This window comes from Hippoglossus hippoglossus, chromosome 20, assembly GCF_009819705.1.
Source record: "Hippoglossus hippoglossus isolate fHipHip1 chromosome 20, fHipHip1.pri, whole genome shotgun sequence".
In the NCBI taxonomy this organism is placed as follows: Eukaryota; Metazoa; Chordata; class Actinopteri; order Pleuronectiformes; family Pleuronectidae; genus Hippoglossus; species Hippoglossus hippoglossus.
Window position 1 is genome coordinate 17,152,101 of NC_047170.1, and position 26,106 is coordinate 17,178,206.

The following is a 26,106-nucleotide window of genomic DNA, read 5'->3' on the forward strand; positions in this document are numbered from 1 at the left end:
GGAGAGATAACGAGAGAGCGACTTTCCCTCTGTGTTCGTGTTTTTCTGTCATCTTTTCTGTCCCAGGATCCTTTGCAGCAAACAAAGGCCAATGATTCATCCTGACGGCCCTATCCCTCTCTCCCTCTCTCTCTCTCTCTCTCTCTCTCTCTCTCTCTCTCTCTCTCTCTCTCTCTCTCTCTCTCTCTCTTCCTCGCAGACATACCAGCAGTCTTCCTCTCTGCAGTCAAAGACCAGGAAGAAGAATAAAGGTAAGCGGGGAAAGCCACATGTTTCGGTTCAGCGTGAGCAGGAGTTGCCGCCACGCCCCAGATGCTCGCCAGCTGTGGTCATTCACTGCTTCACTCCCTCGGGGGAGGCAGAACTAATGGACGCTGTGTGAAAGTGCGAGAGCTGCTGCTTCCTGGAAACAACTGTGCAGTCAGGAAGAAAACTGAGGAAATCTCTGACACTTATTGATTTCCAGAGAAAAGATCAGTTTTTACACAAATACATTATTTCTCAGGATTTTAGAGGAGAGTTTTCTGTTTCTGCTTCGTTTGACTTCGACTCAGTGACGTGTTTTATTCACATTTTCTGCTTTTGTTTACTACATCAATCTGTACCACGCTGCAGTGCGTAGGACTTATAGAAAGGAATGTTTATTTGTCTTCAAGATTTAGCAATAAATGTCACAAAGCAGAGACAAATGCCATCATAATTTCCCAAAATGTCGTGGAGATGAAAACCACTCAATCGCTCGCGTAGAGGGCGCTGCTGCTCAAAATGCTATAATTGTTCATTCTTTTGCAAAATCTTGTTTAACTCCTGCATCAAATGAGTAATTATCTATCAAATTCACTCTAATACTGTCTTTTTTGCACATTAATGCAACAATCTATTCATACCGTGCATCTAAATATATACTGGTGGTAATAAATCACAGTTTTCTTGTTTCTTTCAACCGCTGAAACGTAAATTAAAACTTCACCGACCTCACAGATCTATATCCTCTACCCGCTGGGACTTTATCCTGCTGGAGATGTTCAATTATTTATCTGCTTCAGCTCGAGCCTCTGCAACGAAATCATTTTGGAGTCGGGACAAAACATTTTTCCCTCACATGCAGCGAATTTGCATTTTAACACGTCGTTGCTCATTTCACAGATTTTTCTGGTGAGTCCAGATTGGCCTGTTTGCTGTGTACTGTACATTTAGTCCAGATGATGAATCCAGTGACTCAGCATTTCTTTTACGTGAGAAGGCACAAAAATCGACTCATGTTTTGGTCAAATGTTTCTCAAAAATCACAGTTTTGTCCGTTTTTTCTTTACTTTTGTACAAAAGGTTCACACGATGATTAGTTGCTTCATTTTCCATTTATTCTTTTTGGTAATTTCACCCCCTGGTTGTCCTTTTTCGTAACTTTCCTCCTCTTTGACCGAACTGTCCACAAAGATCAACATGTTGGACGTGTTTGTTTTTCTCCCACTGGCCTTTCACTCGTTTCACCATCTGCCGTCGTGAGAAACTCAGAAAGCTTCAGCTCCATCTGCCCTTTTTCCTACGATGGCCTCGTTTGTTCACTGCGAGCGAAGTTTAAAAAATTATAACAAAGATGAATCGATGCTTTAAATGCAGCGAGCAGCCGCTTTGTCAAACAGGTAATGAAATATTAGTTACTTCTTCTCTCCAGGCTGAGACGATCTTTATTTTCTAAAATAAGTCTCCCCCTCAGCCGTGAGCTTTTAGTGATGGTATCAGTTTATTAGTCGGGGCTGAGGCTGCTGCACAAAAAGCGGATTATCGCTGTTTGACTTACAGATTCTTCTCTATCTGAGTATATAAGTTATTAATCATCTCCATATTCTCCCCTTTTCACGCTGCACGTTCAAGCTTTAATTCTCTCGTCTCCTGCACTGTCGAAGAAAGTTCTCTCCTTTACAGAGGCACCACACGCTGCACTTTCCATTGCCACAGAAAATAAATGGAATATTGAGTTGCAAGACTTTTTTTTTTTTTTTTTTTGAGGATACAGCACAATAAAAGTTTCTCCGGCAACTGGGAGCCAGCTCTGCTCGGTAATCTCTAATGAGGAGCCTGCTGAGAAAAATGTTACAGGGCTTTTATGCCAGAAGGAAAAGGCAGTTTGTATTAAACACCTCTCACCTCACTGCAGTGCCGCAGTGTTCCGTCACATCCAGGCTCGGGGAAATCTTGCCAAGAATCATTGGAACATTAGGACATGGTTGTTTTTATGAATGCTTTTAATTCACACCAGGACAAAAGGGCTAAAAATGAGCAGTTAGTGCTACGCTGTTCTAATTTGTATTCTCTTTGCCACGTGTCGTTCCAGGACGAGGTTTGGCCTCCCTGAGCCGGAGGCGTGTTTCCTGCAAGGCGCTGGGCAGAGGAGACTGCGAGGGCTGGCTGTGGAGAAAGAGAGACGCCAAGGGTTACTTTTCCCAGAAGTGGAAGAAGTACTGGTTTGTTCTGAAGGACAACTGCCTGTACTGGTACATCAACGAGGAGGTGAGGCTCGGGAAGGTTTACACCGAGACCCTGGGCGATCCAATCACTAGCGGGCGGCTCCTATAATGTCCGTTCACACTTTTTGATTAGATCTCACTTCCCTGCTCTATATGCAAATAAACACGTACTTCATTTCTGTTTGCAAAAAACAAATGATGTTGTTGTCAACCAGCAGGAGGCAGAAGAAATTCTCCTTGACGTGTTCCAGGCAAAACTAAATAGTGTTTGACGAACTCATGAAAGATATTGTGAGACTTAGAGCCACAAGGCCATAGTTTCACAGTTACAATCAAAATAAACTTGGAATTTTCCTTAATCTGTCATTTCCCTTTAGCTTTTTCCTTCCTATAAATGAATATTGTTAATTTCCGTGTTCAGGATGAGAAGGCCGAGGGGTTTGTGAGTCTTCCAGAGTTCAAGATAGACCGAGCCAGTGAATGTCGCAAGAAATAGTAAGTGCATGATGAAAAGGTCTATTGCATATTTATGTGTATCTACTTTTGCATGTGCATTTTACTGTATGTGCTCTAAAAAAAATACCCCCCCCCACCCCCCTCTGTTTCTCTAGTGCTTTCAAAGCATGTCACCCCAAGGTCAAGAGTTTCTACTTTGCAGCAGATGGAGTGGATGACATGAACAGGTAAAGCAGTGTGTGCTAAACGTGGACCAAGGTCACGCCGGAGGGCAAACTCCCAACTGTGTGTGGCAGGAGAGCAGCTTCCTGTTTACCTTCACCAAACACATCTGAAAAATAAACGTTTCATTGGATAAATAATAAAAGGAGGCCTGAGTTTATATTGGACGAGTGGCTCTGAACACATTTGCAATATATTTCCTCAGAGGGTGAGATATAATATCTGCTGGTAGAAAAGTGCAGCTTAGATCAACTTAATTAGTTGATTTCACTTGTTTATAGTGAAAAACAAATTATACATTGAGCTCCTCAACCATCCTATCAACGTGCTTTTTTAATTTTAAGATACATTTGGACATAAATACTTTTTAAACAGCTAATGCAATTAATTGTAGAGGTTTGACACTTTTGGAAATACAACACACACTCACATAAAATACAGAATTAAGTGTTTCCAATCACATCTCGTCGTCAATTGATTGTACTTCATTTTGCTGATTCACTTTTTTGCAAAAATACAGTTTCAGTTTATTTATTTACATGTATTTAATAGTTTGTTAAATGTAAACTCGAGTTTCTGTCTGGATGCTGTGTTCTTCTGTCAGATGGCTGAGTCGTCTCAACATGGCCGCTGTGGGCTACGCTGAGCGCGAGAGGATGCGTCAGGAGCAGGGTGAGGGTTCGCTCACTTCGGCAGATCTCTGCTGCACGACAGTGTTTTTAAACTATCAAACACAGACAGTAAATTAATTTTAGTTAATTTCCTGTGGTGTCTTTAAGATCTTTGGATGATAAATCCTGTGGAGGTTTATACATAGAATAGATGAGATCTTGTGTTTCTGACAGTTTGTTGTGTGGGTTTCCAGCAGATTACTGGAGTGAGAGCGAGCATGAGGAGGACACCACCTCCAGCCCCAAACAGGACAGTCCCCCACCTCCGTATGATACGTACCCACGGCCTCCATCAGTGAGTCACACGCACACGCACACACACACACACACACACACACACACACACACACGACTGTGCACATAAAGCTCGTACTGTACTTGAAGGCAAAAATCCTGCTCAGTGCTTCTTCGCAGTCCATTTTATCAGCTGACGTTATCGCCCATTAAATCTCCAGGGAGTCGTTAAGGCCACATTTGGGATAATTGTCGCTATAATTGGCTCAGAATCTGGTTGCTCTACATTTAACATCTTTGTCTCGGGGCGTTTTTGTTTTCTTTTTTTTGCAGCCTCGGATAAACTGGAAAACTAAAACAATCACAGCTATGACAGCACCACACGCACGCCTCTATGTTTTTGAGATAATATTTGGAAATCATGATAATCAGGAGTCTTTGGTGTTTGGCTTTTCTGCAAAATCTCAAACACACTCATACCCTCTTCTTTCCTGTTTCTTATACGTCCCCTCACACACTCATCCAATCAACTCGCCCCCCTTCGGAAGTCATCACATCCTTTTTGAAGTGTGTCAATGATCCTCGCTCTTTCCTCTCCCCCATCAGATGAGTGCCTACTTGGAAGGCCGAACCACTCGACTCTCTTCCACGGAGACATCTCGCTCACGCTCCTCCCAGGAGGATTTCTTGTGTGGCGATCCACCAGCCGTGGCCGCCGAACCGCAGTACCACCCTGGTCCCCTAGGGGGAGGCACCACGCACAGCGGGCGAAAACCAGGGGGCAGCAGCAGCAGCGACGTGCAGTACAGATGTGATCCTGTCGAGGTGTGTGATGGTGTTTGTCATCAAAAAATTTTATTCATTTATTCTCAATTACTCAACTTTTTTTCTGTCTCGGCCACTGCGTCCCACAGTACCGTTCCAGTCCTGCAGGGGGCAGCAGCGAGACGGGCTCCCCGGGCCGCTCGTCGTCGTCTCAGAGACGTTCTTGGCAGGACCTGATTGAGACGCCGCTGACCGAGGCCGGACTGCACTACTTACAAACCGGACCATTAGGTAACGTCCTGTTAGAGGCTTCGTGGACACAACCGGACAAAATAAAAGATATTAATCAGGAGGCTCAGACACTCTTCTAAACATCTAAATGAAAACATTTTATCTTTAACGATAGAAGAATACGATTTTTAAGTTAAATCCCAAATTCTGAATTCACGACACAAAACACTGAGCGATGTTATGTGTCTTCTGTTACCACAGAGGACGCAGTGTTTGCTGAGCCCGGTCCAGGAGGTGGGACGATGACGGCCGGAGCCGTTTACACTCTCCCCGCACAGAGGAATGTCCCGTTGCCCATGGCGATGCAGAGGCTGATCCCTATGGCAACCCAGGGAGGGAAACCCCGCAGCTTCACGCTGCCAAGAGACAGCAACCTACACACACTCCTCACGCCTCCTGCGAAAGAAGTGCAGCTAACGTACAATGGTGAGTCCATCCAGGATCATGCATGTGGTGTCGTGTAATGTGTGTGTGGTTGTGTGTGTGTGTGTGTGTGTGTGTGTGTGTGTGTGTGTGTGTGTGTGTGTGTGTGTGTGTGTGTGTGTGTGTGTGTGTGTGTGTGTGTGTGTGTGGGCTGGTGGCCGTCAGGTGAAAGCAGAAATGTGTCTTGACAGCCAACAGAGACTGAAAAGATTTTTTTTAAGGTGAAGACGTTGACGTCAATACATGTTCCAGAAATAAAAAACGCTCTCAGGCGGACACACACATTATAATCATTGTCGGTATCAAGTAGGGTAACACACACACACACACACACTCCAGTCACACACTCGTCTAATGAGGCTAATGAGACGTGGGTGCACCGGTTGCCAAGGTGAGTCCAGCAGCGTACAGGAAGTAACTGAAATAGTAAACAAGACTAATACATGTAATCAGGTGAATTATCAGAGAAAATTAAGAAACGAACGATGAAGTATAATAATCATCGTGAAGTAGAGGAAATGGAAAAACTGGAGAAGACGCCCCTGAGACTGAACAGGATTTTACCATCATTAGTAATTCTTCTGTGTTTAGTTGACGTCATGTACTCTGTGTGTTGTCATGTGCAGTGCTGCCCTCTAGTGGCTGCTCTGAGAAATAGATCAATCCCCTCAGATACGAGCCTAAACTTTAAATCTTGTGACCCAGAGGAGTTATCGGAGGGTTTGAATGAAACGCGCGACTCTCTTTCTCCGTTGAAGGTGGCAGTGAAGGTGCGTCCCTCGGCGACCTGTTCCGGGCCTGCGAGCAGGGCGGCGTTTGCCCTTTAGGTCGCGGGTCGGAGGCCAAAGGTCAGTCGGAGTTCAGGCAGTCGTTCCTCAGACGGGCCGCCGACCCTCAGCTCAACGATCGCCTGCATCGCCTGCGGATCCTGACCTCCACGCTCAAGGTTGGTTCATGCTCTTCCCCTCACGGTGTAAACACACACAGACCAGGAGGAGTGAATGTGCACAGACACATAGAGAAAGACACTTAAAGAAAAGGCTGGATGGTAACAAAAGATGTAGGGGAGTAGAAAATACAGATATTTGCTGATGTAAGTAGTAAAAGTTAAAGTGAAAAGTACCAGTAAATAAATGTACTTTGTTACATCCAACCACTGGCTTAAGTATTTGGTGTATTTGCTGAAATTTTTTCAACCATAAATCGAAAATTGTGTGTTTGATTTTAATGGAAATCTTAAACTGTAAATTGCAACATGTCACATTTAAAACATCAAACATTTCCACAGAAACAGATGGATTCAAATCCTTTACTCCCTCCTTCAGTTTGAATGCTTTTCTTTTGTGTGAGGCTGATGCATCTCACTTTATGGAGCTAGTTGTGATTCACTGTTCATTTTCTGACCATAATGTACGCATATGCACACACACACGCACACGCACACGCACACACACACACACAGACACACACACACACACACACACTGAGCCGTGCTGCAGAATGTCTCTGTTTTGTTAGTTTTAGTGGTGTCATCTGTCTTAGTCTGTCTCCTCGGTTGTGTTGTGAGTCTTTTCTCTCGAGCTCCATCGAGCAGCCATCTGTGGCTTTATGCTACATGAGCTATGGTTATGTTCCTCGGGGCTGGGTGCCTGTAAGTGGCTCGTCCTCCTTTTTGCTGTGGCTGTTGTTTTTCCTTGTCTCTGGGAGTTTGTATCTTTGTCGGCCTCCTCCGTGTACGTGGACAGGTACGGTTTGGCGAGGGCGTTGGGGGGGGGGCTTTTGTCCCTTGTGCCTGTAGCTACTTTGGCTGTTTCCTGGGGGAGGATCTGTGGCTTTGGCTGCCCCGTGTCTGCCGGTACGCGTCGGGTGGAGGAGCTTACGTGTCTGCGCCCTGTCCTGCGTCTCTCAAAGGAATACACCGAGTTCCAGGGGGAGTTGGGATGAAAAATAACGAGACCACACCGCAGACAACAAAGTCAGCCGTGTCGTCGCCTCTACACATAACCGCCCTTTACGAGAGATGCTGTTTTATGTGTGTGGACAGGCAGCGATAAGTCATCTGCTCCGGTTGCTGTGGAAACAGCGAAGATGCAAATTTCTTTCCAAGTCATTTCATGTTTCAAAACTGAACCAAAACAAAAGAGAGAATTAGTCAATTTAAATAGGAAAGTAAATAATATAAAGGTTCTTACAATAACTATATAATAATAGTTAATTTTTCTGTGGCTTCCTGACAAATTAAAGAGCTGTTTTTCTAACGGCTTAGAACAAATTTATTTACTGCACAACAGTAACTAATAAACCATTTATGAAATGTACCTTACTTATAAATTGGTATTAGAGCAGCTAGAAATAGATAATCTGTTTGATTTTACTACATCATAATTTAGTTTAGTGGCAATCTGTCAAGTAGTTTGTGCCTAATCGCTGCTAATTAACAAACTTGTTGGAGGTAATAATTGTCGAGCACATGGAGAATCTTTCTGTCTGTCTTCTCACAAACTGACCAACTCTCTCATATCAAATCCCACCAGAACCGGTGTATCCCTTTAAGTGTGTGTCCTGCTTTTCGTTTGTCTGCGTCTTTTAAAGAACAGTGGTTTAAAAGGAAAAAAAATTAAAAAGTGACCCGCTCCTCCTGTGTTTCTGCATCCCTATAGGACAGGGAGGGGGAGCTAGCGTTGATTGACAGGCTGTTGGCCAATCCCCAGCTGTCGTCGGCTGAGTTCCAGGAGTGGAAGAGAGCCTATCAGGAGCTGTTCTCTCCAGAGCCAAACCCCGCCGCTGAATCAGACCCCGGCCCGCCACTGACCCCCTCGCTCTCTCACACACACTCCTACATCGAGACCCATGTCTGACCTGTAACACACACACAGACACACACATGCACACACAGAACCGCACGCACGACGACTTAAACTCCTCATTTCCCAATTCTGGAACGAGTTGAACGAGCTGCAGCCGACGTTTCGATCAGCGAACGACGCAGAAAGCGACGGATTGTTTCTAAAGAGGGAAGTAAGGACGACTTGATTCAGGACTCGATGGCTTTCTGCAGCCGCGGCGTTCAAGTGCAATAGGACAGTTTTCTGGGAAGACGCCGTCATGTCAACGAGCTGATTGGTTGAACCACTGCAGCGGCTCTAAAGCATTAAGTGTTTGCTTCTGCGCTCTTTACGCTAAAACCCATGGATATAAGGGATTGACTCAACTTTCTCTGGACGATGTTTGTCTGCTCGGTCCTTTTTGACGGGGACAGATTTCGGAGCCGCGTGTCCATGAGCTGCCATCACAGTGTTTCATTCTGCTTCTTGTGCCATTATGACTGTGGTCGAATAGCCTCATACATGGTTTCCCATCATGCCTTAAGCCGCGTTGTCTGCCTGCGTTTCCACCGTGTTCCAAAGACCAAATTATCCTGCTGATGTATGTAAAAACCCACAGCTACAACAAGCTGTTCAATTCCAGTCCACCAGGTGGCGATAATGCATAAAATTGTCCGATGATGATGACGCTATATAAATCAAGCGACAACAAACTCGGATGAGATTCATATGATTGGAAAAAAAGAGGAAAACGAGTAACAAAATGTATTCTGGACTTACGGAAAGGAAACTGATTTTATGAGTTACTGCGGAAATAGTTGAGTATTCCACGTTTTTTTTCCCCCTGAACTAAATTTGGACCCTGGTCCCTGCGGTGGAGACGAAGGGGTTCAAACAAAGGATCCTAGTTCTCGGGGAAACTTCCCGAGGTGGAAACGCAGCTTCACACTTGATGTCTGTGACGATACTTTTCTGTAGAGTGACAATTACAGCAGAGAACAATGGGCACGGTTCATTGTTTAAAAAAAAAAAAATCTGCTTAGAATTAGTTTCTATCTAGTTTTAGAGACTTGTTCTGGTTTGGTAGAGATTCGTTCTGTGCTCGGCTGGACCTGGAGCATGCACACTCGATAGGAAACATTTAGAGGAACAATCCACCCTCAGAACTCTTTAACACTGGTTATGTTGCATTCAGGAGTGTTGGTTGTTTTGATAGTCAGAGGCCATTAGAACGTATAAATCTCAGTTAGGAAACGAGGACAGAAGGACTACAGTTGCATTCAAGCCATAGGGTAATTTTTCATGACATTTTGAATATCAGGATGTATGAAATTGAAGAAACAAAAAGTTAAAGAAAGTTTTTATCATTTTCTGAGCGCAGACAACATTCAAGGCTGCACACATATAAGAAAAACCTTCAAAAACATCAGACTGGATTCTTGCAATTCGCCTCTGGATCTATTCTCTGTCACGTTGACTTTATTCCTTTCATTTTTAGCAGCTTTAATGTGCAGCTGCATCCTCAGCGTCACACCTGAGACATGAAACTAATCCTAACATCACTTATATGCCCTGATAGTTTCATTGATTATTCTCTGTCTAACAGTGTAAAGGTTTCCCAGGGTGGACGCTTCCTCAGAGACTGTCTCTGTATCCTGCATGCAACATAGAGAACATGAGGAAATATTTTGCATAAGAAGTATGGATCTAATAAAAAAATATATTAGTTTGTTATTTGTACGCTGCTGCCAAATGACTTGATACTCAGAGACGCTGCACAAAACTATGAAAGCAATCACACACGCACACATGAACAGACGCACACTAATAAGCACACAGCACACTCAGTTTGAATGCTCTCTCTATGCTGCTGCCCGTGGTTGGTCGTAGTCGCATGTCTTTGTTGTAGATAAAACGCGATATTCCTTTTTTCCCGTTTTTGTGTTTGAATCTTTAGATGCAGTAGATCTCTCTCTCTTAGTAGAGTGCAAACGAAGTGTCTTGGATCCTGTTCTCGAACTCTATCAGGTCTTTTTTGGAGGAGACTGTAACTGAGTAAAGATTGTTTCATGTTAAAGTTATATATAATGGTTTAAAAGCAGTATTTATTTTGCTGTCGGAAGGGGAGGAGAGGGTGGATCAATAAAGTTTTGATCATTTGGATGAAGGTGTTTTTGTGGTTTTTGTTCTTTACGAGTTGTGGACGAGCAGGAAATAAACGATTAGCTCGGCAAATCTGTCTGAACAGTGATAAGATGCTGTTTTGTTCCAATTAATTAAAACTGAGATAAATTCAATCAACACACTGTAATATATCAATTTGGCAATTCAGTTTAATTAGTAATTCAATTAATGGAATTTTTATATATATTTTCCAGGGGTTTATGATCTTATTTAGCAGATGTACGTTTATTTGATCCGTCATAATTAATAATACATATTCATTAATCCATTATTTCCACCTGTTAATAGAAAACAAAGATGATTATAAAGTATATAAAGTTAATATTTGAAGTTCTAACACCACACGTTCACTACACTGCAAAAAAAAAAGATAACTCCAGTAAATCCTGAGGCACACAATAACTCTTAAAAACAAATATTACCTTCAGATATTATAAAACATGTTTTACAGAACGTATAAAGTTTAAAAGCCCATGAATTCTGCAGCTAATAGCCACAAATCATGCATATGATTTACAGTAAAGTTGCCGGTGCAGTGGGATACGAGTGAAACGAGAACAAGGTCACTCGATATCTTTGGTGGGCTTCTATTACTTTATCTTTTAGAAAACCTAAATTATTCATCGAACAAACAGGAATGTCACATGCGCAGAACTTTTATCTTCAACTTCTATAAAATATTTAGCTTAGCTCCTGTTTCCTCCTCCTTCATCACCTTTATCTCCTGTTTGGACGTCTCTCTTCCCTCTTGTGTGTGATGGTCGTACAGTCTCTACTTATGGGAAGGTATTAAACTGAGATAACCTGGTACTAGCTTCATTATTAATATCAAACTACTCCTGCAGGAGAAGTTCAGCTTAGTGTGAAGACAAAATGACAAAATGCAAATTTAACTCTGTGGTGGTTGTTAATCTGAACAAAAACAAAATTTCAGTAGCAGCAGACTGGGCTAAAGAGCAGGTTACGAAAACTTTACACTTTTTTAAAAACACTTTTCCAACTCTTTTCACGACAGAAGAATAATGCCCACCTGCTTTCCTCTATGCAAACACCATCTGTCTTCGGGCAAGTCATTTGGAAAGTAAAGTCTGGGCCGGTGGTAAACATTTCATCTCTGCCAACCTACTTTCACTCCCCAACACAAAGCTTTCTATTGAGATGGATATACTTTCCCTCTTTTCTTTCATGAATGAAACCCAATCAATTTATTTCAGTTTGAACAACTGTGGAGAAACTTTGTCACACAGAAATTGAGAATCCAGTTTCATCATTCTCATCATTTGGAGATTACTGAAGTTTTTCTGTGCACCCTTTAGTCTGGCAGGGGAAGCAGTGTGCACTCCGTCCCAGTGAGAGGTCTGGGGAGCTGGCAGATTTCTCTCCAGCTGTCTGTCTTAGTGTCATACTCCAGTACACTCCTCATGATCACCTCTTGACCGTCGCTCCATCGTCTCCCTCCAAACACCAGCAGATTCCCGGATGCTGTCGAAACCATCCCGTAGTTGAAGGATCCAATAAGGAGCGGTCGGAGGCGTGTCCAGTGGTCTGAGCGTGAATCATATCGCTCTATGTCGCAGAAAGGTTCGTACATCCCCAACAGGGCGTAGATGTAGCCGTGGGCTGTTGCCAAGCGGTGACTGAACCGGGCGATAGACATGGACGCCCTCTTTTCCCAGACCCGACCTTTGAGGTCCCAATACAAGACCTCTCTGCTGCTCTCCCTGTTCTCATCCTGGTTATCACCATGGTTACTGCCCTGGATGGTGCCCTGGTTGCCCGGGAGGCCACCCGACACGTAGATACTGTCGTCAAGCACAGTGGATGCATGGCCGTAAAGAGGGCGGGGCATCGTTGCTCCCCTCCTCCATGCTCCTGTGGTCATGTCATAAAACTCAACAGACCCGACCGAGGTGTGTGTGTCGGTGTCCGGTCGTGTGTGTCGTCCCCCGACGGCATAAATAACATCCTCCACCACGCAGCAGCTGAACTGTGCCCGCCTCTCCAGCATGGACCCCACCTGCTCCCAGCAGTCAAAGCGAGGATCGAACCGCCACACCTGGTTGGTTGTCGACGTGGTGACGGACTTCTTTCCGTCCTCATCTCCCTCTTTCACTTCCTCCCCCCCGATCACAAAGAGGAAACCTCCCACTGAGCTCACGCAGTGATTCCTCAGCCGCAGCGGGAGACATGAGCTCACGGATGAGAACTTCCTGCCTCTTGGATCAAACACCAACAACTGCTGTTCTGGACAATCGGCGCTGGACCCTCCGCCCACGAGCAGCACGCGATTGGGCGACGCTCTGAGTGTTGACTGCTTGTTCTGTCTGATTGGCTGAGCTGAACCCATCCTGTGGTACTCCAAGGCTCGGGTCAGCTGACTTCGGATTAGAGGTGTGCCCATGGCTCTGTGATGAAGGTTGGCGAGATCGGACGCGCAGACCAATCTGAAGCGCAGACGACTCAGAAGAAGATTTGATTTCAGCAGCGGGAGGGGGCCATTCTCATCGAGCCAATCCAAAGCCAGCTTCATGAGCTCAACCTCCTTGACGACAGGTATCTCATCAGCCTCGAGCACTGACATCAGCGACTGGATATTCAGCTCGAGGAGATTGTCCTTGTTTTCCTGCAGCAATGTCCCCATCTCCATTGCAATGGTTTGGTTTGCAGCCTCAAGTGCGTTTGATAGCGTGTGGCGTTCGGCCAGGTTGGCATAGCAGCAGCAGTTCTCAACACTTAAACCATCGATAATAAAGCGCTCACATATCGCCACAGCCGTCTCCACTTGCAGGTACCTGGCCGCTTCCAGAAGGACAGAGATCGTGGAGGGTGATATGCTGAGCCAGCCTGAGTACAGGAAGTCCAGGATGGCATCTAAACCCTGAGGTGTTAGTGCTGGGAGGCTAATGGAACCTGCTAATCTCTCAGCAGTAGTCTCTCCAAACAGAGCCCAAAAATACTCGCTGGAGCTGGCCAAAAGGGCGCGATGACAAGGGAAGGAAACGCCGCCGGCCTCGAGGACGACATCACACATCTTCCCCTCGGTGCGCAGGCGCTGGAAGCCGGAGAGAAGTCCGGTTCTGTGGGAGGAACTGTAGAGGACGGAGTAGCTATCCATCCAAAAGAGAGGAGGCGAGGTGCGAAGGTGAAAGAACAGGTGTCAGATAGAGGGGGTGAGAAAAGTCTTCATCAGGAAGGTTCAAGGAAGCGAGTAATGGGGAAATGTCAGGAAGTTAGAGGATGACATACGGAAGCACAGGAAAATTTGTGTAGTCAAAAAAAAACGGAGCCACCAAAGAGAAAATCTTTAGACATTAGCAGGGTAATGAGGTGTTAAAGGCAAGAAGCAGAAAAAGAAAGAGTGGAGAAGGCAGCGAAGTGCGTGTCCATGGTCGAGCTCGCTCCATCTGTGTTTTTGTCCTGCTCCGTCTGCGGCGGCGAGCATGTGATACCATGATAGGAAAGTTAACAACTGCCTCCCCCTCCCTTTCGGCCCGCTAAACGTGGTCCGTCCCAAAGTCTCCTGTCTCTGTCTGTGATGTCTCGCTTGTGTTGGCATTGTGTTTGTCTGCTGCCCTTTTCGCTGACTCCGGGAGGGAGTATCACCCAAATGCATGCGTCCAGCTCACACACACCAACCCAGCGAGCGAGCAGCTACACTCCACACACACATGTGTGAAGAGGAAAGAGGGAGCCTGGCTGGGTTTTAGTGTCTATCCCGGCGGATGAACTCATCGGTAAATACAGCTGCTATAGTCTGCGACCAAGATTCCAGGTCACGGTTGCCACGGCACCTATCGGCACCCTTGTCACCATGGAGACAGGAATAGAAACACAGACACAAGGCGGCGGATTCGACGAGAGGGACATATCAAACCCGTGGAAGTTTTCCCAAAACTGTCAAAGATTCTGCACGTGTCAAAAGTCGCACGTAGCGATCGGTGGTGGAGTAAGCCGTGCCCTTTACCAGGCATTTAACCTCATTCTGATTGATAGAGGAGAGGGGATGTAGGCAGATTTATTTCCTCTATTAGCTCATGAGTTCACAGTCTGGTTTAATGCCACTGTCTAATCCACAAATACACACACATGCACACCACTTTAACATTCTCCGCAAAGTACATTTTGTTGTGATCGCGGTCTCTGAATAGCTCATGCTCACAGATGAGTGTGTGTAGGTGTGTGTGTGTGTGTGTTTGTTCTGCAGAAGGGTTGCACTCTATCAAAATTCAGCAGATAAGCTTCTCGTAAAAAGTGTTTTTAATCGTCTCCACACGATGTCAGATCCTCACGTATGGTTGTAAAAACACCGCCTATGTTTTGCTTCTATCGTGACCTGATGGGCGCTAAACATAGCTACAGCTGCTCCCTGTGTGTGTGTGTGTGTGTGTGTGTGTGTGTGTGTGTGTGTGTGTGTGTGTGTGTGTGTGTGTGTGTGTGTGTGTGTGTGTGCAGAAGGACATGTGATGTGAAGATGGATATGCAGGGGAGATGGCAGGGTTATCTGGCCTGGTGTGATGGCATGTGTTCGGTTTAATGTGGCATACTGCTGTAAAACAGGTGGATTTGTTGGTTTAGCTCAGGATCCTAGTGACTCCATTGCTCATAAATGCCCCCCACCTCCTACTTAAAACCCTGTAATACCCATTATGTGCGAACATAATGGGTAACATAATAAAAGATTATAACGGCTGGAGACACAAGAATAACTGAAAAGCTTTTTTTCGTCTGGGCTTTCAGGTTCATATTTCTTCTTGAAATATGTGCACGCATTATTTCCTGCTGCTCTTACTGTCAATGTCCTGACACACAACATAAAAGAAAGTCTCCACGGGGGGAACATTTCCTTTTAATCACGTCACCTTGAAAACGTTACTGTCATGTCCTCTCCTCATATCACTGGGGACGTCTTTTGTCGGCTGGAACATCTGTCAACTGCACCAGCGAGATTATTATTTTTTTTCTTTTAAAATGACAACGAACATGAGGAAGAGACTTCAGCCGTGTTACCGAGCTGGAGGTGAGGATGTACTTAGACGCAGAACTGCTGAGGTAGCATCCTAACATGCTCCACTTCCTCCTGATGTAATGAAGCCGAAATACCCTGGATATGGGTGCGGCCATCTTGTGCTTTTGACATTATTTGGTGCCAGAATCTGCACATGACTGAGATTTGTATCGGAAAAAATATAAGTCAATCACAGTGGAGGCATCATAAGAACTATTTAAATGATAGAAATCCTCTTTAGAATAGATTTCACGTGTATTTAGACTTTTAATGTCCCATTTGCTAATATTGAGAGAGCAGGGTTTATGACCGATACTGCAGCCAGCCACCAGGGGGCGATCCAGATTATGTAGTTTCACTTCCAGAGAGCTGTTATTATGTACATCTTTATATTCAGTCTATGGTTTAATGTTAATAAGCATGCTAACATTAGCTAATTAGTGCTAAACCCAAGGCTGACAGGAATATCATTATTTTAGCAGGTAACTTTTTTTAAACCAAATTACTGGACCTTTACATTTTGTCCACATGATGGCGCTAGACAAATTCAGAGGATTAGAAAAGTTATTACAACTTATCCTTATGGGAAAATACATGTTTGCACTAAATCTTAAGCTTGTCTATGGGGTAGATGTTCAGATATTCTAGTACAAACAGAAACTTTGAAGTAATGGTGCCGCTGCTGGAAATCCTGTTCATCCTCTGGCAAACTTATGTCTCCACCAAAATGTCACGGCGATCCATCCAGTAGTTGGCGAGACATTGTGAATCCTGTGCTGAGCAGAAGTCAGGAGGATTTATCCCCCGGAGACGACACATGTCTGTAAAAAATGTCATCGCATTCCCCCCCAATAGTTATAGATATTACAGATATTTCAGTCTGGAGCAACAAGGTGCACAGAACAGACAGAACAGACGTCAACGTTAGACTTTTTGGAACAATCTTGATTTTATTGCCATATTTTTCCTGAAGATATCAATCATCACAACCATAAAACAACAAAATTGTCCTCATAGTTTCCCTCTAAAAAGTAACACAACTGATCTGAAACATGTGAACGACATTAAGAAATGAACAACTGAGTAAAATCCTTCCTCCTAAAGCCAACTCTCTGTTTTAATCTGGACGTTTCTCCGGCCACGCTACTAGATGCTTTCTCCACGGTTGCTTCTAGTAAATTGCTTGTAGATGTAAAATGCATGACGACCAACGCACGCAGCACAAATGTTGCCGCAGACGCCAGGTTTAAATCTCCTGTGGTGCTGAGAGAGACGTTTTGTGTGACCTTGTTTGACGAGGGCTTGAATGTTCATTTATATGTTAAAGTCCCGCACTCCAGCTTTAATAGAAAGCGTCAGTATGAATCAGGGTTGAGGAGACGCACAGTCAGAGTTTTGACAGTAAGGAAAAGACTGCGTGAGAAGAGGAAGCACAGTCGATCATGTGGATTGTCACCAAATGACCCAGAGTTGAAATAAAACAATTGCTTTTGTTTGCAATAAATATTTTGTGACTTTTAAACGTAAAGAGAGGTCTTAGCTGCAACAAAAATCATCTTTACAACACTTTTTAATTGAATAAATTACCATTTAAATTTGCATCTGATGATAAAAACACGTCAACCTGCTTGGACGCGCTCGTTGAAAGAGAGAGTTCATGGATGCCGGCTTCTCGATGGTAGCAGAAGTTAAATGTTGGAGGTTTCCCGCGGACGGCGGCCTGGCAGAAAGCTGTTTGTGTCTCTGAACATGTTGGGATTAGCTTGTAGTTTGTTAGCCTTCTGTAGCAGTGGGCCAGTCTGTGTCTATGAAGATTATCAGCTCTCCTCTCTGCCGGGGGCCGGGGGATCCTGCAGGAGAAAGATGGATAAAGACATTGTGAGGGGAGTTCTGCTATCAGCGGTCTCAGAGCTGCTGACCCCTGCGAGGCAAGAGGTCCGCTGTGAAGAAATATCTATCATCTGTTTGTGTGTGAGTGTTTGTGTGTGTCTGTGTGTGTGTGCGCTTCCAGTGTGGCTCTCTTGACCCTTTTCATTTCAGCTTCTCTGTGGCTTGATCTTGATTTTCTGCTCATTTCCATCTCAAAGAGTGGAGTTTGAGTCGTAGAAGTCTCGGAGGCAGACGCTGTGTTAAACATCACAGCTCTGCTGCGCTGTGATGTTTCACTGACGTCCAGTTGAATACGAGGTTAAGACGGAAGCTAAAGCACTGGACTGAGCTGAAGAAACACATTGTACGTGTGAGTTTGTTCTTATGCAGCTGTGAGACACTTGTGAAATTAGTTTAGAAGTAAAAGTTCAACCAGATTCTGCTTCTTTCTCTCCACCTCTCGCTCATGTGTCTCCTACACAGCAGAACACCCACATGGTTTGGGCTGGGATGTTGTGGTTTCTGTGTCCCACTGAGAAAGTCACAGCACACACACACACACAGACACACACACACACACACACACACACACACACACACACACACATACTAATAAAGTATAAATATAGAGCCTGACTCAACCCCCCTCTACCCACACACACACACACACACACACACACACACACACACACACACACACACACACACACACACACACACACACACACACACACACCGCTTGACCCAAACATAGGGCTGAGCAGACCACAGTGACCCCCAGTGGTGAGCTCCAACCACTGCATGCAATTATTGTGGAGTCATACTATCCTCGACCTGAACCTCAGGATTTATCAAACATATATTATATTATTATATATTATATTACATTACCAAACTGTGTCAGATTCAAAAACAATCTGCCCAGAATAAGTAGATATAGAAACTGCAGACGTTGCAAAGGTGCTTTCCCTCTATTTGTAAACCTGTCGTTAGGTGTATGATATTTTCATTCACATTTGCATCATTCCCAAATTTGACTCTTTCCATAATCTCATCTCTGTGCTTTTTCAACATTGCCTGTTTATGATTTGCATCTTTTTCTCTGGAATCATCTACTGTACCTACGTGTTAGTCCTTGGTCACCCATCGTAGTTCGCTCTTGACGTTCTGCAGCTCTGATAGGTTAACAGCAGGCCCCGGCAGTTTCACCGCACCCGGCAATGCCTTCTTCTCCTCTGGCGTCGGGGGTGCGACGCTGGGCTGTTCTGGCGATTGAGCCTGAAATGAAAAATAACATAACAAACAAAAAAATAGCACGATTCCTCAAATCACCAACCTCACTATTATCTGTACTTTGAATTTTACATTATTGTTTGCGACGAGTCTAATACTAGAATCTAGTAATACTATTACTACTATTACTACTATTACTACTATTACTACTATTTCTACTACTGATGTATTATTCAGTGACAGTTTCTTCAAATCAAACAAATTATGTGCAAAAATTACTTTATGGAATTTGCATGTGGCATTTTTTTGAAGCTGCAAAAACTTGCAAGTACATTTTCTTTTGTGTGTGTATGTGTGTGTGTGTGTGTGTTTGTGTCCTGTGTTGTCTCACCTCCTCTATGTCAACTGTCTCCTCTCTCCTCTTGACAGGATGTCCCGCCCCTGGACGCAGACCTCCCATCGGGATGTTCAAATTAGCCTGGCGGACGGCGAGAAGAGCCAATGAGGCACTTTCATCACTGAAACACACACAGTTTCCTGTCTGTGTGTGTGTGTGCGTGCGTGTGTGTGCGTGTGTGTGCGCGTGTGTGGGTGAACGGCTGCTGTTTCCTCAAAACTCCTTGTTTTGATTATGACCAATGTTTCCTTGTTTTCATCATGTCACTACAAGAGACTTCTGTCTTTTTAAAACTGACACACAAACACACACACACAAACACACACACACAGGCCTGCTAACTTGATGTTCTACTGCTGCGTGCCCTGACATCTTTGTATTTGACGTGTTTTGTATGCTACTGTACTGTAATGTATTGTATATATGCTGACCTTGTACAGCTGTACAGATGAGTGTGTGCTGTGCGATGCTGGATATTGTTCTACGAGAGAGTTTTATTTATTTTTTTCTAGAGATTAAGGTTTAAAGTTTCGAGGGAAAGTTCTGGAAGGAGTCGCCTCATTCACAGCATGTTTGCTAAGATTTGTATTATTGTACTGTTGCTTGGGCTGGGATTGTTTACTGTCTTTACGCTTAGCGTGCTCCAGCTTAGCATGAGAGGGTTAGTGAGCAGACCTACCAGGACCCAAGGATCCTGCAGCCAGGGCTTCTGTTTCAAGTGACTGTTAACATTTCCTGTTTGAAAGTCACTCGAGCGACCACAGAAAGACCCTGAACGACCTCAAAGAGAATCCTAATGATCACAGAGAGACTATAAATGAGTAATAAGATACTTTGACCAAATCAAAAGAGACTTAACAACGACAAGGAGGCAGCAAACGACCACAAAGAGACCATGACAACCAAAAAGAGACTGAATGACCACAAAAAGACTTTCAACGACTAAAATAGACTTTAAACAACTAAAACAAGACTATTGGACCATGAAGAAACTATAAATGACTAAAAAGAGACTTTAAATCACTAAAAGGAGACTAAACATGACCACAAAGAGTCTGAACGACCACAAAAATACTTTAAATGACTAAAAAGAGACTTTTAAACAACTAATGGACCACAAAGAGACTAAGCATGACTAGAGATAATCTAAATGATCAGGAAAAGACTAAACAACCACAAAGAGACTTTAAATGACCAAAAATAGACCTTTAACAAGTAAGAACAGACTAAACGACAACACAGAGAATCTCAATGGCCATGAAGAGACCATAAAAGAATAAAACGAGACTTTTAATGATTAAAAAGAGACTAAAAACAACCACATAGAGACTTTAAATGGCCACAGAGACAAAAAACGACCACGATGAGACTCTAGATAGACATTAAGAGACTGTAACCAAACACAAAGAGACTCTATATGAATGCAAAAAGCCTGGACACGGCGACTGAGACATTCAAATCGACTGCACAGACACCGACCACAGAAAGATGCAAAAGGGCCACAAACGATTCCATTTTGTGGTCTAATTCTGCGTCTGGGCCCTGGGGCCTGTTGTCCAATCATCCTCTAACACTCCTCTGTGCACAATCAAAGATTAGAGCAATATTTTACCCTAAATTAAAAATCCAATCCTTATGCTCTCCCTTAAAAATGAATTTACAAGTAAATAAAACACACTGAAGTCGTCCATGTGCTTTGATTCTATCTCAGAGAGAAACTTTTGGATGGACTGGAGACCTGTGACCCTAAAAGTTAAAGTGTTTTCTACAAAGATATGTTTTTTTTAATGAAATCTCAATAAGTTATATTGTGAAGCTGTGCTGCTGTTCTTGTTTGTGATTATGTTTTAAACTGACGGTGGAGACTGGACTACAACAACCTCATGTTTGTACTGTACTGGTATTTAAACCCCCCCCTCTGTTCTGATGCCTGTCCCATGGTTAGAACTGAAAACGAGCACAAATGAGAAGAGAGACGGACGAAGAAGAGGAAACACACACGTGGGGGCATCGCTACAGAAACACAGACGACTGCGCATCCCTCCGCCTCCGCTGCAGCTCTGCACTAATAAAGCCTTGGTGCTGTATATGCACAGTCAGAGCTCTGTATTTGCCTTTATCAATAAATACTGTAACGTGGAAACACTTCTGACGCTTCCGTGTTTGTGAAGTAGATTCATTTTCACGAAGGACACACACTCAGGACTCGTATTGGAAAGTAACTAACTGCAAATTACTAAATTTTGAGGTTTACTTTGAGTATCTCTATTTAATACTAGGTTATATTTCTTATCTGCTGTATTTTTTACTGTTGACACATAATCAATTTGTTTATAAATACAGATAAGTTGTTAGGAAATAAAAGAACCCAGCTCAGATAATATTATTAAATAAAAGAATGGTTGTTAAAAAATATCATTTTAAACCAATTTATGATTTTTCCTTAAATGTGAGCAAACTTTAACTTACATCATAATTGACACAAAGTGTTTTATAACTTGTTTTATGACCGGAATAGTTTTTATTGATGTCATGCGATCACTTCATGTTTTTATGGTGTGATGTGAAATGAAACAGCAGCAAAGGCGATCGTAAAAATATTAACATCAGTAAAAAGTGTTCGAGTAATAAATAAGTAAATAAGTACTATATTTTGTTGATAATATGTATTTTTTTATACTTTTACTTGTAATGGAGTATTTTTGACTTGAGTTATTAGTACAACGGCTTCAGTAAAAGATGCCAATACTTCCTTCAGCTGTGCACAGGACAAATACTAATAAGTACAGTTACTACAGTACTTATTGAGTTACTGACACACACAGACACACACACACACACACACACACACACACACACACACACACACACACACACACACACTATATTATGCAGATAGGAGGAAATGTTTTACCTGAAGGGCTTTGACGTTGGACGAAGGTTTGGACATAATCCTCCCGGTGAGTCCACTGACCTGCAGGAAGCACAGATCACAGACATTCAGCTGAGTGTGTGTGTGTGTGTGTTTGTGTGTGTGTGTGCGTGTTTGTGTGTGTTTGTATAATGGGGGAACTGGGACTCTCTGTTTCTGTGGTTTTAAAGGGCCGGGATAGCGTTTCAGTTGCTTAGCGACAGATGCAGGTAGAGGACACGTTCTCTGAATCTTTCATGAGACCAGGAGACATAAAGAACGTCAAAATAAAAGTCCAGCACAGTTAGTGAAGTACTGTAGAGGTTTATTTTATGGTGAGTGTGAATATAAATACACTCCAGAGGGTTTTTTACAGACAGATATTTACTCTCTGTAAATATCTATCACACTGGCCTCAGTTTAAACCCAAACAAACCATATAAAGTCTCTTATTCTAATATTCTCTCTGCACCAAATTACCTCATAATATAAGTATTTTTATTGTAATGGTGAAAATACAGATTCTAGTTGCAGATAAAATATTTATCCTGTTACTATTGTGGTTGTAGTGGCACTGACATCATTCCACATTTTTCTGTCTGTGGCCTTCAAGTCTTTCCCTCTCAATGACAATGTAAATACCTAAAACTGATCACACACATGAGTTTATTAATAAAGCTGATTTTTAAGGAGCAGCGTTGATCAATGTGCTGCACGATAAAGTAAATACCCTTAAATATGTTTATGAAATAAGGTTTGAAACAGGACCGATTTTAAGTTTCCCTTGTAACAAAGGACAAACTTGTTATATAACTCTCAAGTCCATTATTTAAACATGAACAGTCAAATATATATTTTCATATTGAAAGGACTCTTGTTCATGTTGCCTCGGTCCCGTTTCACTCCCTCCTCCTTCTGCCGTCTCACAGATCAACACCGACCCAAGAGGTTCCTGATGGTGGAAGTTTCCATGTCCTATTTATCTTATCTCAAAGTGGCTCAGAGCGGCAGCAGAGAAGCCGAGTGGGGCTGAGTCTCAGTTGCCACGGTGCTGTTTGTGCAGCAACACACAGCGGCGGCTCTGACGTCCTTGACATGAGAGCAAAAGCCTGGACCCCCCCCCCCCCCCCTTCCCCAGAGATACACAACCACAGACACACACTCGCAGTTATGCCGGCCCTGAGCTGCAGCTGCCCTCGGACGCCGCTCTGCAAAGCCCCACAAGCCCTTTCACTTTCACACATGTTGCACTCTATGCACACCCACACACATACTCGTAACCACACGTACAATTACTTCTCCTCGTGTGTGTGTGTGTGTGTGTGTTGTTTGTGATGTTCTGTAAATATCAACAAGAAATGTGTGTGAAGCTGCTCGTGCGGAAGAATGAATGAACGACCACGCTCAGCTAATGTCTGCTGGCTGGATTCCATCGTAGCATTTAAAGAGAACAAGAGTGATATCAAGTTTCTTCTTCATCTCAGACAGAGTTTCCTACAACGTTGAACTGTTCCTTTAAAGATTTACGCTTAAAGACCACGTCAGCCGCTATTTGTGGTACAAACACGAATCTATGGGACTTGTTGCTGCTCTTGATGGATGTGCACAGTAGCCAATAACGCTACGTGTGTTTTCAGCTCTGTAAATAAAGATGGACGACACGTCTCCACCTCCTCCCAATATCCAGAAATGACGCCTAATTAACCAGAATACGAACGCTGCCATCTTGAGCATAACACACAACCAACGCCAGAGTGATGAGAAAGAGCTAAAACAACAGAAACTAACTTTAATGTGAACGATCTATTCAACACGTACTTTTCAGGACTTTTTTAGTTTGGTCCATGTCACTTCCACTAACTGAGGAGGTGGGCTTTATGTATTATACTGCAGCCAGCCACCAGGTGGCAATCAAGGCACTTTGCCTTCATTTTTACTTCTTGGAAATGTTCCCTGCTGGTCATTGAAGAGAATGCAGGTTTCTCTCCAAGAATCCACGTCCATTTATATATTCGGTTTATAAACAGGACAAATATACTTTAATTTAAATCAGAAGTTAGAACAGACTGAGACAGAGAGACAGGGAAGGACTTTTTGGAAAGCATTTCTTAATATTAAGCAAAATAAAAGTTACACGAATAATATGATTTTTTTTGTTAAAACAGTTTAAATTCTCTTTTGATATAAACACTGATAGGACCTGATTATTCCCTTTAAAAGCTCTGAAGCTATGTCTCACCAACTTAAAACTTTGACACACACATGTCTACACAGACACACACATGCATACACAGACACACACATGCACACACAGACACACACATGCACACATAGTCACACAACGAGCAGCTGTAACCTACCTGTTGACGACAAAACACTCTGTTGTCTAATTCTTGATTTTAAACACCCTTAAACGTTTCTCTCCAGCTCACTTGTACTTTCTATCTCTCTCTCTCACAGATTTGCTTGCTCTCTTCTCTCCATCTCTTTCTCTTTCTTTCTCTTTCCCTCCTCTCTCCGCCCCCCCCTCTCCTTCTCTCTGGCTGCCTCGTAAGTGGTAGAAGGATTCCTCTCATATCTGGGATTTGTTCTCACTATAAATAGACGAGTGATACACAGAGGGGACCTGCTTTCTATCTACACACACACACTCACACACACACACACACACACACACACACACACACACACACACACACACACACACACACACACACACACACACACACTCTTCGACACACATGGACACCCATCGCACACACACTCTTAGACACACATGGGCACACTCGCACACACACACAGAGACAGACCAAAACACACTCAAACAGAGGCACAGGACACTTGAAGCTCACTAATTAGAAACCATTTTTATTATAATATTCCAGTGAGGAATTAAAAAGATTTAACTTTTAAACCTGACACAATAAAACACAAAACAAAACTCTTCCTATGCATATATAGGAATTTAATATGTTTATAATAAAAAGCACAAACCCTATTTTGAACATAGTTTTAAGGTTTAAAAGCAAAAATGACAGTAAAAAGTTCAAGTGAGGGAATTGATTTAACTGCAGGACCAAACTTCATTCAGAAACTTAAACATTAAGGCACAAAACCATCAAAAGGTTTTAGAAACACAACTTCAGTCTTTTATTTCTCTTCTATCTCGTTAGTATTTTTTTATCCTATTCATCTCTTTATGTTTTTATTGTTGATCCCTCTTCGGTTCGTCTGCACGGAAACAAACACAGAGCCTCCGCCAACAGGTTTTACTTTCTTATCTCTTCACACGTGACAAATTAAAATCCTTGAATCCTCCCTGCTTGTATCATCTTCACAGGTTTTTGGAAACTATCCTGTTATGAACACATTTTAAAGTGTGTTTTAAATGAAAATAAAATTCAAAATGTTCAAATGAATGAAATACTTTCCCTGCAGGACCAAACATCCATTCAGAAAAATGAACATTTAAGCATCAAACTGTGAAAAACCAACAAATGTCTATAAAAGGAAAAGCATGACCCCTGATTTTAACATATTTTTTAAGGGACTTCATTCAAATAATTGAATGTTTAACCATGTGACACCCAAAACACAAAACTGTTTGCTTGTATGATATCCACAAATATTAAAAGAAGGCGAGCGTCTTCATTTTACAGCATCTTCGTTAAACACTGACACTTGAATCCTGAAAACACTCGTCCTCATCTTAAAATGGCTCTGCCCTATTTCTGCTCTGACACTCACACACACACACACACACACACACATACACGCAGACACACAGGGGTAGCTGGTAATCCTGCTTTTATATATTGATGTGCATCCTCACTGTGATCTCAGAGGGTTAAAGGTGTGTGTGTGTGTGTGTGTGTGTGTGTGTGTGTCTGTGTGTGTGTGTGCTCTCTTACCTCCTGGTGTGCGTGGCTGCTCTGCCCGGCCTGCGCTCCCTCTGAGGTCCTCTTCGGCTACCTGACCTGTTTCCTCTCGGCCTGATTGGCTCGGAGAGGCAGGAAACTCCTCCCTGAGAGGAACCCGACCCAGCATCAGAAAAGCAGAATGAGTTTCCAGCCTCTGTCCCTGTGTGTGTGTGTGTGTGTGTCTTTAAATGATCTTTTGGAGTTTGTGTGTGTGTGTGTGTGTGTGTGTGTG

At 43.3% G+C, this 26,106-nt stretch overlaps 4 protein-coding genes and 1 long non-coding RNA gene across 10 annotated transcripts in view; 2 read left to right on the forward strand and 3 right to left on the reverse strand.

The window, feature by feature from the left end:
- cnksr2a (connector enhancer of kinase suppressor of Ras 2a) overlaps positions 1-9,045 on the forward strand; it is a 36,149-nt gene extending 27,104 nt beyond the window's left edge. Inside the window, exons 14-25 of one of the 2 annotated variants that reach the window (XM_034572940.1) lie at positions 200-251; positions 2,336-2,511; positions 2,890-2,963; positions 3,080-3,151; positions 3,751-3,818; positions 4,015-4,112; positions 4,658-4,876; positions 4,966-5,107; positions 5,309-5,533; positions 6,289-6,476; positions 8,191-8,495; positions 8,532-9,045. In XM_034572940.1, the coding sequence (XP_034428831.1) occupies positions 200-251; positions 2,336-2,511; positions 2,890-2,963; positions 3,080-3,151; positions 3,751-3,818; positions 4,015-4,112; positions 4,658-4,876; positions 4,966-5,107; positions 5,309-5,533; positions 6,289-6,476; positions 8,191-8,388 (1,512 nt within the window). In that variant the 3' untranslated portion in view covers positions 8,389-8,495; positions 8,532-9,045. Of the gene's footprint in view, positions 1-199; positions 252-2,335; positions 2,512-2,889; positions 2,964-3,079; positions 3,152-3,750; positions 3,819-4,011; positions 4,113-4,657; positions 4,877-4,965; positions 5,108-5,308; positions 5,534-6,288; positions 6,477-8,190; positions 8,496-8,531 lie in introns of both variants that reach the window. The other variant, XM_034572939.1, reaches the window with a different exon arrangement.
- Positions 9,046-10,328: 1,283 nt separating this feature from the next.
- On the reverse strand, positions 10,329-11,383 carry LOC117754218. The gene is made up of 2 exons (XR_004612365.1): positions 10,662-11,383; positions 10,329-10,591 (listed from the first exon to the last, which is right to left on the reverse strand). It is a non-coding gene; the product is annotated as an uncharacterized LOC117754218 (long non-coding RNA).
- Positions 11,384-11,473: 90 nt separating this feature from the next.
- LOC117754193 (kelch-like protein 34) lies at positions 11,474-13,691 on the reverse strand. Its single transcript, XM_034572978.1, has one exon. It carries the CDS (start codon positions 13,652-13,654, stop codon positions 11,852-11,854), a length of 1,803 nt encoding a protein of 600 aa, XP_034428869.1. The 5' UTR covers positions 13,655-13,691; the 3' UTR covers positions 11,474-11,851.
- A 2,789-nt stretch (positions 13,692-16,480) lies between these two features.
- smpx (small muscle protein X-linked) lies at positions 16,481-25,968 on the reverse strand. 5 transcript variants are annotated; one of them, XM_034573014.1, is made up of 5 exons: positions 25,866-25,968; positions 21,958-22,017; positions 19,038-19,124; positions 18,530-18,691; positions 16,481-17,394 (listed from the first exon to the last, which is right to left on the reverse strand). In XM_034573014.1, exons 2-4 carry the CDS (start codon positions 21,991-21,993, stop codon positions 18,542-18,544), a joined length of 273 nt encoding a protein of 90 aa, XP_034428905.1. In that variant the 5' UTR covers positions 21,994-22,017; positions 25,866-25,968; the 3' UTR covers positions 16,481-17,394; positions 18,530-18,541. The 5 variants fall into 5 exon arrangements, with proteins under 5 accessions (XP_034428905.1, XP_034428904.1, XP_034428902.1 ...); XM_034573013.1 differs by having other exon boundaries at positions 18,539-18,691; positions 25,866-25,965; XM_034573011.1 differs by having other exon boundaries at positions 16,481-17,401; positions 18,538-18,691; positions 25,866-25,964.
- The window catches only part of phex (phosphate regulating endopeptidase homolog, X-linked), a 35,003-nt gene continuing 26,304 nt past the window's right edge, over positions 17,408-26,106 (forward strand). Inside the window, exon 1 of the mRNA XM_034572965.1 lies at positions 17,408-17,515. The gene's annotated coding sequence lies outside the window, so the exon portion shown is untranslated. The remainder of the gene's footprint in view (positions 17,516-26,106) is intronic.